General features: G+C 40.5%; 1 protein-coding gene across 1 annotated transcript; it reads right to left on the reverse strand.

Annotated features, from left to right (window-relative positions):
• Positions 1–8,893: 8,893 nt before the first annotated feature.
• Positions 8,894–15,984, reverse strand: LOC141155414 (fibrinogen-like protein 1). The gene is made up of 7 exons (XM_073642281.1): positions 15,944–15,984; positions 12,174–12,252; positions 11,485–11,506; positions 11,220–11,311; positions 9,745–9,865; positions 9,291–9,476; positions 8,894–9,195 (listed from the first exon to the last, which is right to left on the reverse strand). Exons 1-7 carry the CDS (start codon positions 15,982–15,984, stop codon positions 8,894–8,896), a joined length of 843 nt encoding a protein of 280 aa, XP_073498382.1.
• Positions 15,985–16,259: the final 275 nt, after the last annotated feature.

The following is a 16,259-nucleotide window of genomic DNA, read 5'->3' on the forward strand; positions in this document are numbered from 1 at the left end:
AAATTATTATTCCATATCTAGTGAAATAATCCTTAAATTGCTGGATAAAACCAATTAACCTAAGCAGAGGTGTTTTTTGGAATCCTGATCCAGAAGTGCTGTTGACCCTGGACGTAAGTGTCTGTGGATGGGGAGAAAAGTTTTTGGACATTCTTCTTCAAGGTCAATGTCCATCATCTCCAAGAACTCACTCTTCAAGTTATAATGAAAAAAAAACAACCTGTGAAGTACTCAAAAAACTATAAGTTCATCTAAAATGTCAAATCATCAACAGTAGCAATACTAAAGCACCAAGTAGGAGATCAAACTATAGGAAGACACAGCTATAGGACCTGCCAGGCCAAATCTTTCATTTGGCTGAACATCCTATTCTGTGTCTATCAGTGAAACACTTGAAGGGAAGAGGAAATAGAGAAACTCATTGTCAAAGGTCAACATATTTTCAAGACTAAATCCAAAGAAGGGCAACCACAAGTCTTCAATCTGAAAACTGGCAGACCGTCCAACTCTTAGACAATCCCTGATATTTTAGAGTCAGCAGACAACATCACTCAAGGTAGCAATTTCTGTTCCACTATCTTACCATAGCGTAACCATTGTTACGTTGATGGACTATGTTTTGATTCCTGATCTGATGCTGGCCCCTTGGCCTAATTACTTGGGATGACCACTCTTATGTTCCTTGCCACTTCTTTCTTTCCGAAACTATCAAGGGAAAGTGCAACCTTGAAAAAATTGTTACTCAAACCACCTTAAAAAATAGTATTGTTTCCTTAGCCCCAATTTTGCCAGCACCAATGATTTAAAGACATTTTTCAAATCTTCCACTTGCGTATCTGCATTCTACTAAATTTCACTCAGACTTCTGCATGTTCAGCTTGTTTTTACCTGACTTGTAGTGTTTCTAGAAATGTAAGCTCTGTCTGATCTGATTTTCCAATGACTGCTACACCAAAATGTTTACTTATCATATGTTACAGAATTGATAAAAAAAACAGTCACGTTTATCACACTAGCACCATCAATTTTTTCTCCTAAACTCTTCATAACTCAGGTCACTCACATGCCCTCACAATCACATTTTGAAGAAACGTGGGAGGAAATTTCAGAAACTATGAGAAAAAAATGCTACAATTTTTATACGCCACCAATTATTGGTTGCAATATCAGACGCAGTCAACACACAACTTTAAAAGTGTATTCTAATTTGATGAATTCACGGCATATTCACAGGATAGTCCATACATTTATGAAGGTCCTGAAGATATTTATCATCTCCATTCATTAGTAAAAATACTCTGAAAATGTTTGAGCGCACAATTATTGCTCTGCAAATGTGTCGAAATTCTAACTGGGCAGTTCGCTTCAATTTGGCCAGGAAAATTGATTTCCATAGAATTCATGCAATGTGAATCAAATGTGCAAAAGTCCTTGAAGTGATAATATGCCCTCCACTGAGCCCTATTCTCAAGATAATCAAGTCTGCTTGGGATCACATTAAGAGTAGTGTTGAGCCACCCCCGTAGTGTTCGGGTTCGGTTCGGTTCGTCGAACACCGGGATGTTCGAGGAACTGTTCGTCGAACACCTTAGAACACCGTCGAACACCGTTAAAACGAATGGCAGGCAAACAAAAACACATAGGAACACATGGAAAACACCTTCAAAGGTGTCCAAAAGCTCACAAACTGCTCAGAAGACGCTTTCTTTAAAAAAGCCGGCCGGCAATTCAGCAGCGGCATACACCGGTACCCGACAATTTAGACATGAAGGAATAGAGCATCACACATAGATTAGATAGATAGAAACATGTCAGTCACATATATATGAAGTACAGTGACAGTGTTGCTTACTGTACTTGTCATTTAGTGTAAAGGATTTATTAAAAAATATAATAGTGTTTTCGTGCACCGTCTCTTTAAAAAAGCCGGCCGGCAATTCAGCAGCGGTACCCGACAATTTATAACAGACAGAATAGAGCTTCACACATAGATTAGATAGATAGAAACATGTCAGTCACATATATATGAAGTACTGTGACAGTGTTGCTTACTGTACTTGTCATTTACTGCAAAGGATTTATTAAAAAAAATAATAGTGTTTTCATGCACCGTCTCTTTAAAAAAGCCGGCCGGCAATTCAGCATCTGTACCCGACAATTTATAACAGACAGAATAGAGCTTCACACATAGATTAGATAGATAGAAACATGTCAGTCACATATATAATAAGTACAGTGATAGTGTTGGTTACTGTACTTGTCATTTAGTATTAAAATAAAGGATTTATTATTAAAAAAAATTGGCGTGGGGTTCCCCGTAATTTTAGTCTCTAGCGGAGGTTAAGCAGACGGCTGGGGCAGATGTTTGAAGCCTGGGAAGGGGGTAATACCCACGGAGCTTCCCAGGCTACTAATATCAGCCCCCAGCTGAATACCTAGCCTTTACTAGCTATTAAAATGGAGGACCCCCCCCAAAAAAATGACGTGGGGTCCCCCCTAATTCAATAGCTAGCAAAGGCTAGGCAGACAGCTGGAGGCTGATATTAATTGCCCAGGAAGGGAGCCATGAATATTGGCCCCCTCCCAGACTAGAAACACCAGCCGTCAGCCGCCCCAGAAATGGCGCATTCATAGGATGCGCCAATTCTGGCACTTAGCCTCGCTCTTCCACGCTGCCCTGGTGCGGTGGCAGGGGGTAATAGGGTTGGGGTTGATGTCAGCTTATAATGCCAGCTGACATCAAGCCCAGGTTAGTAATGGAGAGGCGTCTATAAGACACCCCCATTACTAACCCCATAGTCAAAGTTAAAAAAAAAACACAAACACCCAGAATAAAGTCCTTTAATTGAAATAAAGACACAATTCTTTATTGTTCTAAATTAAACCATACTTACCATCACGCCCATTCCAGCTGAAGCCAACGATCTCCTGCAATAAAAGAAAAATAATAAAGCAACCTCATCCTTACCTTTCCATGGTTCCCAGGACAGCTTCAGCTCTGCTACATCGAGATGACAGGCTGGACCTGCAGAATGCTGCCATCCAGCCTGTCATCCCGCAGACATTGAGAAGCGCAGGCATGCTTGCGCTCCTCAGTGTCTGACTGTGACGGCATCCAGATGAGCCGACAATGAACTCGGCTCACCTCATGTACGTCACTGACAGCGTGGGAAAATTCTCCTGCACTCAGCGCTTCAGCGTGAGAATTTTCCCACGCTGTCAGTGACGTGCATGAGGTGCGCCGAGTTCATTGGACATGACCTCGGCCCCATCTGGATGCCGTCACAGCCAGACACTGAGTAGCGCAAGCAAGCCTGCGCTTCTCAGTGTCTGCGGCATGGCAAGCTGGATGGTAGCGTTCTGCTGCGGTCCAGCCTGTCATCTCGATGTAGCAGAGCTGAAGCTGTCGTGGGAGCCATGGAAAGGTAAGGATGATGTTGCTTTATTATTTTACTTTTATTGCAGGAGATCATTGGCTTCAGCTGGAATGGGCGTGATGGTAAGTATGGTTTAATTTAGAACAATAAAGAATTGTGTGTTTATTTCAATTAAAGGACTTTTTTCTGGGTGTTGTGTTTTTTTTAAATACTTTACTAGAAATTCATGGTGGTCATGTCTAATATTGGCGTGACCCCATGAATTTCGGGCTTAGGCCAGCTGATAATGCCAAGCTGGTCTTAACCCCTTTATTACCCAGTGAGCCACCGCACCAGGGCCCTGGATGAGTTGGGTACAGCGCCAGAAGATGGCGCTTCTATGAACGCGCCATTTTCCGGGGCGGCTGCGGACTGCAATTTGCAGCGGGTGGGGCCCAGAAAGCTTGGGCCTCCCTGCGCTGCAGATTCCAGCCCCCAGCTGCCTAGTTGTACCTGGCTGGACACAAAAATAGGGCGAAGCTCCACGTATTTTTTTTTTAAATTCATGAAATTCATGGAATAATTAAGAAAAAAAGGGCTTCTCTATATTGTTGTGTCCGGCCTGGTACAAATAGGCAGCTGGTGGTTGGGAGCAGCCCGTTCCTGCCTGCTGTACCTGACTGGACACAAATATAGGGCGAAGCCCCACATCAATTTTTTTTTCATTATTTCATGAATTTCCTGAAATAATTTAAAAAAAATTGACGTGGGGCTTCGCCCTATATTTGTGTCCAGTCAGGTACAGCAGGCAGGAACGGGCTGCCCCCAACCACCAGCTGCCTATTTGTACCTGGCCAGACACAACAATATAGGGAAGCCCTTTTTTAGAAAAATTATTTCATGAAATAATTTAAAAAAAATTGACGTGGGGCTTCGCACTATATTTGTGTCCAGCCAGGTACAGCAGGCAGGGACGGGCTGCCCCCAACCACCAGCTGCCTATTTGTACCTGGTTGGACACAACAATATAGGGAAGCCCTTTTTTTCTTAATTATTCCATGAATTTCATGAAATAATTTAAAAAAAAAATGCGTGGGGCTTCGCCCTATTTTTGTGCCCAGCCAGGTACAACTAGGCAGCTGGGAGCTGGAATCCGCAGCGCAGGGAGGCCCAAGCTTTCTGGGCCCCACCCGCTGCAAATTGCAGTCCGCAGCCGCCCCAGAAAATGGCGCGTTCATAGAAGCGCCATCTTCTGGCGCTGTACCCAACTCATCCAGGGCCCTGGAGCTGTGGCTCACTGGGTAATAAAGGGGTTAAGGCCAGCTTGGCATTATCAGCTGGCCCTAAGCCCGAAATTCATGGGGTCACGCCAATATTAGACATGACCACCATGAATTTCTAGTAAAGTATTTAAAAAAACACAACACCTAGAATAAAGTCCTTTAATTGAAATAAACACACAATTCTTTATTGTTCTAAATTAAACCATACTTACCGTCACGCCCATTCCAGCTGAAGCCAATGTCTTCTGCAATAAAAGTAAAATAATTAAGCAACCTCATCCTTACCTTTCCATGGTTCCCAGGACAGCTTCAGCTCTGCTACATCGAGATGACAGGCTGGACCGCAGCAGAAAGCTGCCATCCAGCCTGTCATCCCGCGGACACTGAGAAGCGCAGGCATGCTTGTGCTCCTCAGTGTCTCGCTGTGACGGCATAAAGATGAGACAAGTTCATGTCCAATGAACTCGGCTCACCTCATGCACGTCACTGACAGCGTGGGAGAATTCTCCTGCACTCAGCACTTCAGCGTGAGAATTCTACCACGCTGTCAGTGACGTACATGAGGTCAGCTGAGTTCATTGGACATGAATGAGCTCACCTCATGCACGTCACTGACAGCGTGGGAAAATTCTCCTGCACTCAGCGCTACAGCGTGAGAATTTTCCCACGCTGTCAGTGACGTGCATGAGGTGCGCCAAGTTCATTGGACATGACCTCGGCTCATCTGGATGCCGTCACAGCCAGACACTGCAGAGCGCAAGCATGCCTGCGCTTCTCAGTGTCTGCGGGATGACAGGCTGGATGGCAGCGTTCTGCTGCGGTCCAGCCTGTCATCTCGATGTAGCAGAGCTGAAGCTGTCGTGGGAACCATGGAAAGGTAAGGATGAGGTTGCTTTATTATTTTTCTTTTATTGCAGGAGATCGTTGGCTTCAGCTGGAATGGGCGTGATGGTAAGTATGGTTTAATTTAGAACAATAAAGGAATGTGTCTTTATTTCAATTAAAGGACTTTATTCTGGGTGTTTGTGTTTTCTTTTAACTTTGACTATGGGGTTAGTAATGGGGGTGTCTTATAGACGCCTCTCCATTACTAACCTGGGCTTGATGTCAGCTGGCATTATAAGCTGACATCAACCCCAACCCTATTACCCCACTGCCACCGCTACAGGGCAGTGGGAAGAGCGAGGCTAAGTGCCAGAGTTGGCACATCCTATGGATGCGCCATTTCTGGGGCGGCTGACGGCTGGTGTTTCTAGCCTGGGAGGGGGCCAATATTCATGGAACCCTTCCTGGGCTATTAATATCAGCCCTCAGCTGTCTGCCTAGCCTTTGCTAGCTATTAAAATAGGGGGGACCCCACGTCATTTTTTTGGGGGGTCCCCCATTTTAATAGCTAGTAAAGGCTAGGTATTCCGCTGGGGGCTGATATTAGTAGCCTGGGAAGCTCCGTGGGTATTACCCCCTTCCCAGGCTTCAAACATCTGCCCCAGCCGTCTGCTTAACCTCCGCTAGAGCCTAAAATTATGGGGATCCCCACGCCAATTTTTTTTTAAATAAATCCTTTATTTTAACACTAAATGACAAGTACAGTAATCAACACTGTCACTGTATTTCATATATATGTGACTGACATGTTTCTATCTATCTAATCTATGTGTGATTCTCTATTCCTTCTATTCTAAATTGTCGGGTACAGATGCTGAATTGCCGGCCGGCTTTTTTAAAGAGACGGTGCATGAAAACACTATTATTTTTTTAAATAAATCCTTTACACTAAATGACAAGTACAGTAAGCAACACTGTCACTGTACTTATTATATATGTGACTGACATGTTTCTATCTATCTAATCTATGTGTGATTCTCTATTCCTTCTATTCTAAATTGTCGGGTACAGATGCTGAATTGCCGGCCGGCTTTTTTAAAGAGACAGTGCATGAAAACACTATTATTTTTTTTAATAAATCCTTTATACTAAATGATAAGTACAGTAAGCAACACTGTCACTGTACTTCATATATATGTGACTGACATGTTTCTATCTACCTAATCTATGTGTGATTCTCTATTCCTTCTATTCTAAATTGTTGGGTACAGATGCTGAATTGCCTGCCGGCTTTTTTAAAGAGACAGTGCATGAAAACACTATTATTTTTTTTAATAAATCCTTTACACTAAATGACAAGTACAGTAATCAACACTGTCACTGTACTTCATATATATGTGACTGACATGTTTCTATCTACCTAATCTATGTGTGATTCTCTATTCCTTCTATTCTAAATTGTTGGGTACAGATGCTGAATTGCCTGCCGGCTTTTTTAAAGAGACAGTGCATGAAAACACTATTATTTTTTTTAATAAATCCTTTACACTAAATGACAAGTACAGTAATCAACACTGTCACTGTACTTCATATATATGTGACTGACATGTTTCTATCTATCTAATCTATGTGTGAAGCTCTATTCTGTCTGTTATAAATTGTCGGGTACAGATGCTGAATTGCCGGCCGGCTTTTTTAAAGAGACGGTGCATGAAAACACTATTATTTTTTTTGATAAATCCTTTACACTAAATGACAAGTACAGTAAGCAACACTGTCACTGTGCTTCTTATATGTGTGACTGACATGTTTCTATCTACCTAATCTATGTGTGAAGCTCTATTCTTTCGGTTCTAAATTGTCGGGTACCGGTGTATGGCGCTGATGAATTGCCGGCTTTTCATGTTTCACTGTTGGCACTGTTCCCATCGATTTGGGCAATCACTGTAATGCCACAACCACCATGGCTGTGGCATTACAGTGAGTGGCAGACAATCCCTGCATGATTGGTGCTCTAAATAGCACCAGACATGCAGGACACTCTTTTGGTGCACGAACAGTTATCGAACATAACCTCGAACAGCCGAATTTTTTGCAAATCGTTCGGGTTCGTCGAACAACTCGAACACCGCCCAAAACAGCTCGAATTTGAGATTGGCGAACAGTTCTAGTCGAACACCGCTCATCTCTAATTAAGAGACAGAAGGATCGGCACAAGCCTCATACACAGAAGATCTATGGCTGGTTCTCCAAGATGTTTGGAACAACCTCCCTGCAGAGTTACTTCCAAAACCGTGTGTACAAGTGACCGAGAATAAGTGCTGAGGCAGCTATGCCCAGATGCTACCAAGGTTCTTCTTAAGGATGCTTTAACATAAATGTAAATGTTAGGTTATGTTCACATCGCATTTGAGCCTATGGTCAGTGGATCCATCAGGGCTTTATGTCTGAATAAGGAGACTCGGGCGTATGCACTGATGGTGCCATTGACTATAATGATGCAGACAGAGTCACAGTGTTGGACATAATTTTTGGATGTATGCGCCTGTCTGAAAAAGGCTCCAAGACTCAGTAGACCACATCTTGGAGTTGGCCTTCAATAGGTATATATGACCACAAATTATGTCAAGCAGAGCGCACAGTGACTCCGTCTGCATCATTACAGTCATTGGCCTCATGAGTGTATTCGCCCAAATCCCATTTTCTAGAGCTTCAAACATAACGTCACACAAAGCCACTGACAGTAGGCTTGATGTGAACATAACCTTACCTGTCATTATACATGTGGTGGCCTGGTGATCGACAACCAACATGAACCGATAGGACAGTTGAAACCGCAGAAGAAGGGAGAACTCTAGAGGCCATGTACAACATATTATTATGGGCCGCATATGGTCATGTTATAGGTACATCCATTACCCTTTTACATAAGCTTTACATTTAGGAGATTCACGGGCTGCAAGCCTATGCACTTAGGTTCATGTCTGGCTAATTTAAGATGGAGGCTCAAAGCAGAATACTTATCCGATTCTGTGCCAGCCAAAAAGGAGGGAAATGAACAGTTCTAAAGGAGAATACTTTGGGCCTTATATACCAAAGTATCTTCTAGTAACCAATCAGAGCACAATTTGTATTCCCTAAATTGCTCTTGCAAAATAAAAGCTGGCATCTGATTGGTTTCTTTAGGTGACAAGGGCTATTTTACTGTTCGTTTTCATTAATAAGACCTCATGTCTTGTCAGTGTTTGCGTGTACCCCACATTTCTACTATAATAAGACACATTACTAGAATATATTCTAGATAGCTTTAATACATTAGGCAGAAACATTTCAAGTAAAAAGTAATGCAATAATAAGAGAACATTTACAGTAGAAACGATTTTAAGGACTCAAATAAATTATTCTATTCAGCTAAATATTACAATTCCTCTAATAGTGAATCAGAAACATTTTACTGAATTTCAAGGAATCTGTAAATCTCCACGATGGCCACGACACAGAAGTGCTCCAGTGTTGGTAATCTGGTGCCGCGTGCCAAACGCCGTTCAGATTTGCCAATCCGCAGGCGTTAAACCACCAGCCTGCACCATATTGGTCACTGCAGCTCCTATACTTTATGTCACTACTACCACATAATGGGTGACACTTGTCATGGTAATTATCCCAAGTGCTGAAATAGCTGCCATGCTGGTTGCTCCCGGGAATGTCTGGAAATCCAAGGAAAGCATCACCTACAATGGAAAATAGAGAAAATGTTCTACGTCTTTCTTTAACAATTTTTTTTATGGTTTTGCACTTTTTATGGATTTGTTCTGAATCCGCTCACCTGCTGTACCCGAATAATTTGCTGCTGACAATTTATAGAATTTGTTAGCCTCTCCTATGCTAAAGGATCTGTATTCTGCGTAGGCTTCATTCCCATCAAAGTCCCCCAGACTGATGTGCAGTTTGCAGCGTCTTTGTGTCTGGTGGGTCAGGGCATACATGTTCTTGAGTCCAAGCCAATGTTCACCTTTAAGAAGAAAAAAAGTCAATTACATAGAGGAAAGAAATTGTAAACAGTAGTGATACAATAAGTAACTGGCAACAGCAGAAAATCTCCACTAAAGGGCTGTTTCTAGTAAAAGATCAACTTTTTCCACTTATAAAAAAATAAATTTTATGCCCATAAATAATCCTAAATACAAAATTGATGAAACCCTTTTGTCTCTGCATGAAAACCCTTTAAGTGATTCCCATATAGTTGTTAACGTTTTCCTCCATTCTGATGCCCACTTTACCTTGAAGTCTTCCGAATCCGTTCTCATACTCTATCCATGTTGCATAAAAGTCTAAATGATCTTCTCCATTGTGGTTTTGGATAAGAGTCCAGCCGCCACTTCCAGACATTTCACAGTAAACCTAAACGGGGAGAATAAAGATCATAAATGTAAATCTTAGAATAATGAATCAAAAATGACATTTCAAATTATTTCTACCTTAACGATACATAGAAAATTGTACGTTTACTGAAGATTTCTAAGTTTGTGGCCCATTGACGGTCACCATTTTACCATACTCCAAGGTGGGGTCTAACTCTAGGATGGAAAATTTCCAAATTTGTCCCCCAACCATGTTCTTAGACTAAGAGCCAGAGGAGCATGCACTCCACTCCATAGAAAACCAGGCCATTATGCTGAATGAGTACAAGAAGCTGTTTACAGAGGATCTGTCACCAGGTCAAAAGGGCCAAATTTTTCTCCTATTTTATTCCAATTTTACGCCGAGTATTCAGCTTTTTGTTTAAAAAAAAATCTGCCAAACATATCCAGAGATTTGGTCTTTTTATTTAGTGGTAATTTTTAGGGTCTTTACCAAGGGGACAAAGCTTCATAAATAGACGCCCCAGGGGATCCATTCCCACACCTGCTCGCTGCTTACAATCTACAAGGAAATAGTGGGACACAATAGGTGAGAAGTGCTTGTTATTTCAGGTCCAGCCATTATAATGAATAGGGATGTTCATATAAAGCTGCATGATCCGGTCATCAGACCGTATGTTCAAGTGCAATAATCAAGTGCAGTTATCATGTGCATGGAGGGTGTGGAGACAGATGAATAGGAGGGAGCAGATTCTGAATAATATTTAGAAGGAGGGAAGGGGGGAGAGTTGGGTTACAGAGTTCAGGTGATAGATTTGTCTAAAGAGATGGGTTTTTAAAGCACGCTTAAAAACGTGGGGGCTAGGAATCAGTCAGATCATCTGGGGTAGTGCATTCCAGAGAACTGGTGCAGCATGAGACAAGTCTTGGAGATGGAGGTGCACTAAAGAAATTTGCTCTTATCTCTTGATCAATAATGTGGATTAAATCTAAAAAAAATCATGAATAGTATGGAGGCAGAGGGATTAAAAAAAGAACAAAAGCACAAAAGCTGCCTACTTTTGACATGGTGACAGATCCTCTTAAAAATGCTCTATTTCATCTCTATGTAGAAAGACGATGAAAACTACTCCTGTCGTCCAGACCAAAATGGTCATTTTGGACACCTTTGCTCATAGCAATTGGGGCGGGATCCAAAGGTCTGTAGTAGATTGTAAATGAAAATAATGTCATTTTGGGCTCATCCCTTAAAAAAAAAATTTTTAGAAAAAATTTAAATTAAAATAATAATGAAAATAAAAATATCATTGGATATAGGCGCTGAAATTTTAAGAGTAAAAGTCCTTCTCATTTTAACCTTGAAAAAACAGCCAGGATTATTTTTACCGTCTCACCTGAAAACCAAATTGGGCATTTCTCGGTTTGATCATGTATATTCCACTGGTAGCGGTATGATTCCTTTCCCATATATTAGAGCAGTCATATCCTACCGAAAGTAAGAAATGAAATACAATGTGTTAAAAAAGAGACAAATTATCAACTTATGAAAATACAATAACTGATGTCAATTCATTATATTCTATATACTCTATATATATTTTTACAATCTCTACACTTGAAAACTAAATTTAAAAAATTTGTAGATTTTGACTATCTTACCTTGAGCCACTGGAGACTGAGCCTGAAAGCAAAAAAAACATTATTATTATTTAAAACATTTTAGAAGCATCACTTACTGTATATAAAAAATATAATTAAAAAATGTATGTTTTTGAATTCACCCAACAGGATAAGACTTGGTTTTAGTGGATTCCCGCCAATCTTTTTGAGGTGATTGCGTTCTTTTAGTCTATTTGCACTACTCTAGTGCCCTAACATTTCACCTATTACAGGACATTTGATACGACCATGAATCATCAGCATCCAATGAAAGTGAGAAGAGCAACAGTGCTCATGATTGACTATTGCTGCCCAATAATACGGGGCTCTTCAGCGACCCAGTTCTCAGGATCATAACGGCCATGTCGGTCGGAGCCCAACGATTGAAGAGCTGTTCCCTATCCTATGAAAATACCTCTTTAAGCATTGCCTCTTCATATATACATGTATATTCATACTACTGATGTATTTTCCTTTGTCCCATTTATAAACCAGTTTTTTACCTAATTTGCTATAATAAAACTTTTCAATTAAAGAGTTATAGCATTTTTATTTACTAAATCTAAAGGATTTAATTTTCTTAAATTCTATATTTCTTAAAAATTACAATTCATTAAATCTTTAAAAAAAAATTAAAATAAAATTGCTTTCAATTTCCTATGATATTTCAAAAAAATCAAGGTACTCACCTGTGATACAGTTAGGAGGCAATAATTGCTTACTAAAAAGAGACACATGAATATGTTTATGGCCGCCATGGTTCTATTCCTAAAAAAGGTAAAAATGCAAGTTAATTTGAATAATGATAAAAATTCTCAAAATATAAGGCACATCAGATTTTTTAGAAATTAGACAATTTGTAAAAAGTGTAACATGCATTACTTAATAGAGAGTTTAGTAAGAAAGACAATTCTTCTTGCAATTCTAACTCAAAGAAGCCAAAGTCCAGATCACCTACAACTGAGCCGAGTACAATGAACTTCTCATCACTTCCGTCCCTTTTTATAGCCCAAAGTAGAAGGTGGAGTCAAAAACTTGCAAATCCGGTGGCAGAAACTTCATTATCGCTCTTATTTATCACACAATTAGGACATTAACATTTTAGTTTCTCACTTCTGTAGGCTTTGATATCTCAGTGAATTTAAGGTTTCATTTTGTTTCTAAATGTTATTTTATTTTTATTATATCTAAAAAATAACTAATCTAAAAAGAGTTTGATAATTACAAATTAAAATATACAATGTATATAATATAGGTTTAACCCCTTCTGGATGTGGCCAGTTTTAGTTTTTTCCTCCCCATCTTCCCAGACCCATAACTTTTGTATTTTCCCGTCCACATAGCCATATGACGGCTTGTCTTTTGCAGGACGAGTTGTAATTTTTAATAACACATTGATTTTACCACATAATGTACTGGAAAACGGGAAAAAAATGTAAGTGCTGTGAAATTGTGAAAAAAACACAATTCTGACATAGTTTTCAGGAAATAGTTTTAACGACGTACATTGTCTGTTAAAAATGATCAAGATATATGATTCTACTCATAGGTACAATTACAGTGATACCAAACATGCCCAGGTTTTTCAATTTTTTAGTGGTAAAAAGAAGTATGCAGAAAAAAATATGGGGGGAGGGTTGGGGTGTTGTGTCGTCATTTTCCGAGACCCATAAAGTTTTTATTTCTCAGTCAATGGAGCAATGTGATGGCTTATTTTTTTGCAGGGTGAGATTAAGTTTTTATTGATACCATTTTGGGATAGATTTGACATTTTGATCGCCTGTTACAGGATTTTTTTCGAATATTGCAGCTTCATAAAAAACTGAATTTTGGCGTTCTTTAATTTTTTCTGTTTACAGTGTTTACCAATCAGGTTAATTATTTTTATATTTTGACAGATCGGACTTTTTTGGATGTGGCGATACCACATACAGTACAGACCAAAAGTTTGGACACACCTTCTCATTTAAAGATTTTTCTGTATTTTCATAACTATGAAAATTGTACATTCACACTGAAGGCATCAAAACTATGAATTGACACATGTGGAATTATATACTTAATAAAAAAGTGTGAAACAACTGAAAATATGTCTTATATTCTAGGTTCTTTAAAGTAGACACCTTTTGCTTTCATGACTGCTTTGCACATTCTTGGCATTCTCTTGATGAGCTTCAAGAGGTAGTCACTGGAAATGGTCTTCCAACAATCTTGAAGGAGTTCCCAGAGATGCTTAGCACTTGTTGGCCCTTTTGCCTTCACTGTGCGGTCCAGCTCACCCCAAACCATCTTGATTGGGTTCAGATCTGGTGACTGTGGAGGTCAGGTCATCTGGCGTAGCACCCCATCACTCTCCTACTTGGTCAAATAGCCCTTACACAGCCTGGAGGTGTGTTTGGGGTCATTGTCCTGTTGAAAAATAAATGATGGTCCAACTAAGCGCAAACCGGATGGAATAGCATGCCGCTGCAAGATGCTGTGGTAGCCATACTGGTTCAGTATGCCTTCAATTTTGAATAAATCCCCAACAGTGTCACCAGCAAAGCACCCCCACACCATCACACCTCCTCCTCCATGCTTCACGGTGGGAACCAGGCATGTAGAGTCCATCCGTTCACCTTTTCTGCGTCGCACAAAGACACGGTGGTTGGAACCAAAGATCTCAAATTTGGACTCATCAGACCAATGCACAGATTTCTACTGGTCTAATGTCCATTCCTTGTGTTCTTTAGCCCAAACAAGTCTCTTCTGCTTGTTGCCTGTCCTTAGCAGTGGTTTCCTAGCAGCTATTTTACCATAAAGGCCTGCTGCACAAAGTCTCCTCTTAACAGTTGTTGTAGAGATGTGTCTGCTGCTCGAACTCTGTGTGGCATTGACCTGGTCTCTAATCTGAGCTGCTGTTAACCTGTGATTTCTGAGGCTGGTGACTCGGATAAACTTATCCTCAGAAGCAGAGGTGACTCTTGGTCTTCCTTTCCTGGGGCGGTCCTCATGTGAGCCAGTTTCTTTGTAGCGCTTGATGGTTTTTGCAACTGCACTTGGGGACACTTTCAAAGTTTGCCCAATTTTTCGGACTGACTGACCTTCATTTCTTAAAGTAATGATGGCCACTCGTTTTTCTTTATTTAGCTGCTTTTTTCTTGCCATAATACAAATTCTAACAGTCTATTCAGTAGGACTATCAGCTGTGTATCCACCTGACTTCTGCACAACACAACTGATGGTCCCAACCCCATTTATAAAACAAGAAATCCCACTTATTAAACCTGACAGGGCACACCTGTGAAGTGAAAACCTTTTCCGGTGACTACCTCTTGAAGCTCATCAAGATAATGCCAAGAGTGTGCAATGCAGTCATCAAAGCAAAAGGTGGCTACTTTGAAGAACCTAGAATATAAGACATATTTTCAGTTGTTTCACACTTTTTTGTTAAGTATATAATTCCACATGTGTTAATTCATAGTTTTGATGCCTTCAGTGTGAATGTACAATTTTCATAGTCAAGAAAATACAGAAAAATCTTTAAATGAGAAGGTGTGTCCAAACTTTTGGTCTGTACTGTATGTGTAATTCTTTTTTAAATGTTTTATTATCTTTATTTTATTGGGTAAAAGTTGTTGATTTGAACTTTTTTTTTTAGATTTTTTAAAATGTATTTTTTTACTTTTCACTGTACTTGTTAGAGCCCTTAAGGGGACTTACACCTGCGATTGTCGGATCGCTTGTGCCATTTACAGCGATACCACAGGTTGGGTTTCAAGGGCGTTCTGTAGTGACAAGCACGGAGGTCTTCAACAGACCCTCAGCTGCCTTTTTCTTTCCAACTTTTTGTCAGCCCTCTACTGTTCAGTAAAATGGTGACCGCAACTGGACAACATTTTGCTGAATTCACATGTAGATAATTGCAAAAAATCTGTATTCTCCGGCATGCATATTTTCACAAAATTTGAGTACAATTAAATTTTACAAGAATAAATTCTCTCACCTCTTGTGACATGTTTGAAATTTATTCAACAAATAATTTAATAACAAAAAAATTGAGGACACTTGCCAAATTGACTCATTGTGAAGCAGCTCAAGTTGCATTTCGAGGATTATACTTTTTCTGCAGGCAGGAGGGTGCCGGCATAGCAGGTGTAACCATGAGATCAGGAGTGAGGAAACAGCTCCAACCTGGTGCACAACTAGAATAGGTGCAGGGGTTGCAATTGCACCCAGGCCCTGGAACCTAGAGGGTCTAAAAATGTCCCTTCGGGCCACATGAAAAGACCATTACTATTAAAGGCTTGCAATAGCTGGAGGCCCCGTTGGTGTTTTTCCATTGGGGCACATGACTTTCAGGTTACGCCACTGGCTCCAACAATGGAGATCGTAGCAGAAGAAACTCTGATCTGCAAGGATTAACCATTTGAATGTCATGATTAGGATAAGGCTGATATGATCAGATCAGGACTCATACCTTTTATGCGCAGAAAGTGCAGAGTCCATTTCTGACTCCATTGCTATTTGGCCATATTTGAGTGAGCCCCTACTGCTATTAAAAAAGCAATTTATTATGCGCTGAGGTCTCCTGTTGCCAAAGCATAATAAGCCAATGTGTCAGGAAGTCAATAAAAACAACAAAAAATCATACTGAACTAGCCCTTCACCAGTCCCTATCGGCACAGCTCAGTGCCAGCCCCCAGCTACCTTCTTAAGGCACCCACTCTGGAAGTTTTGTCTTCACACTACCCAAGTGCTTTCGGCGGCGGCTTAGCCTTGATGTATGATATGTC

Source organism: Phyllobates terribilis, unplaced genomic scaffold (genome assembly GCF_046119375.1).
Source record: "Phyllobates terribilis strain yellow unplaced genomic scaffold, ASM4611937v1 Scaffold_7__3_contigs__length_470593459, whole genome shotgun sequence".
NCBI classification, from domain to species: Eukaryota; Metazoa; Chordata; class Amphibia; order Anura; family Dendrobatidae; genus Phyllobates; species Phyllobates terribilis.

What these genes read in the sequence shown, in the direction of transcription:
- LOC141155414 (XM_073642281.1), bottom strand. Translation starts at nt 15,984, where the DNA reads ATGGAGTCAGAAATGGACTCTGCACTTTCTGCGCATAAAAG. An exon ending in ATGCCCAATTTGGTTTTCAG is followed by an intron (nt 9,866 to 11,219) that starts GTGAGACGGTAA and finishes CTCCCCGTTTAG; the next exon opens with GTTTACTGTGAAATGTCTGG. An exon ending in CGGATTCGGAAGACTTCAAG is followed by an intron (nt 9,477 to 9,744) that starts GTAAAGTGGGCA and finishes TTCTTCTTAAAG; the next exon opens with GTGAACATTGGCTTGGACTC.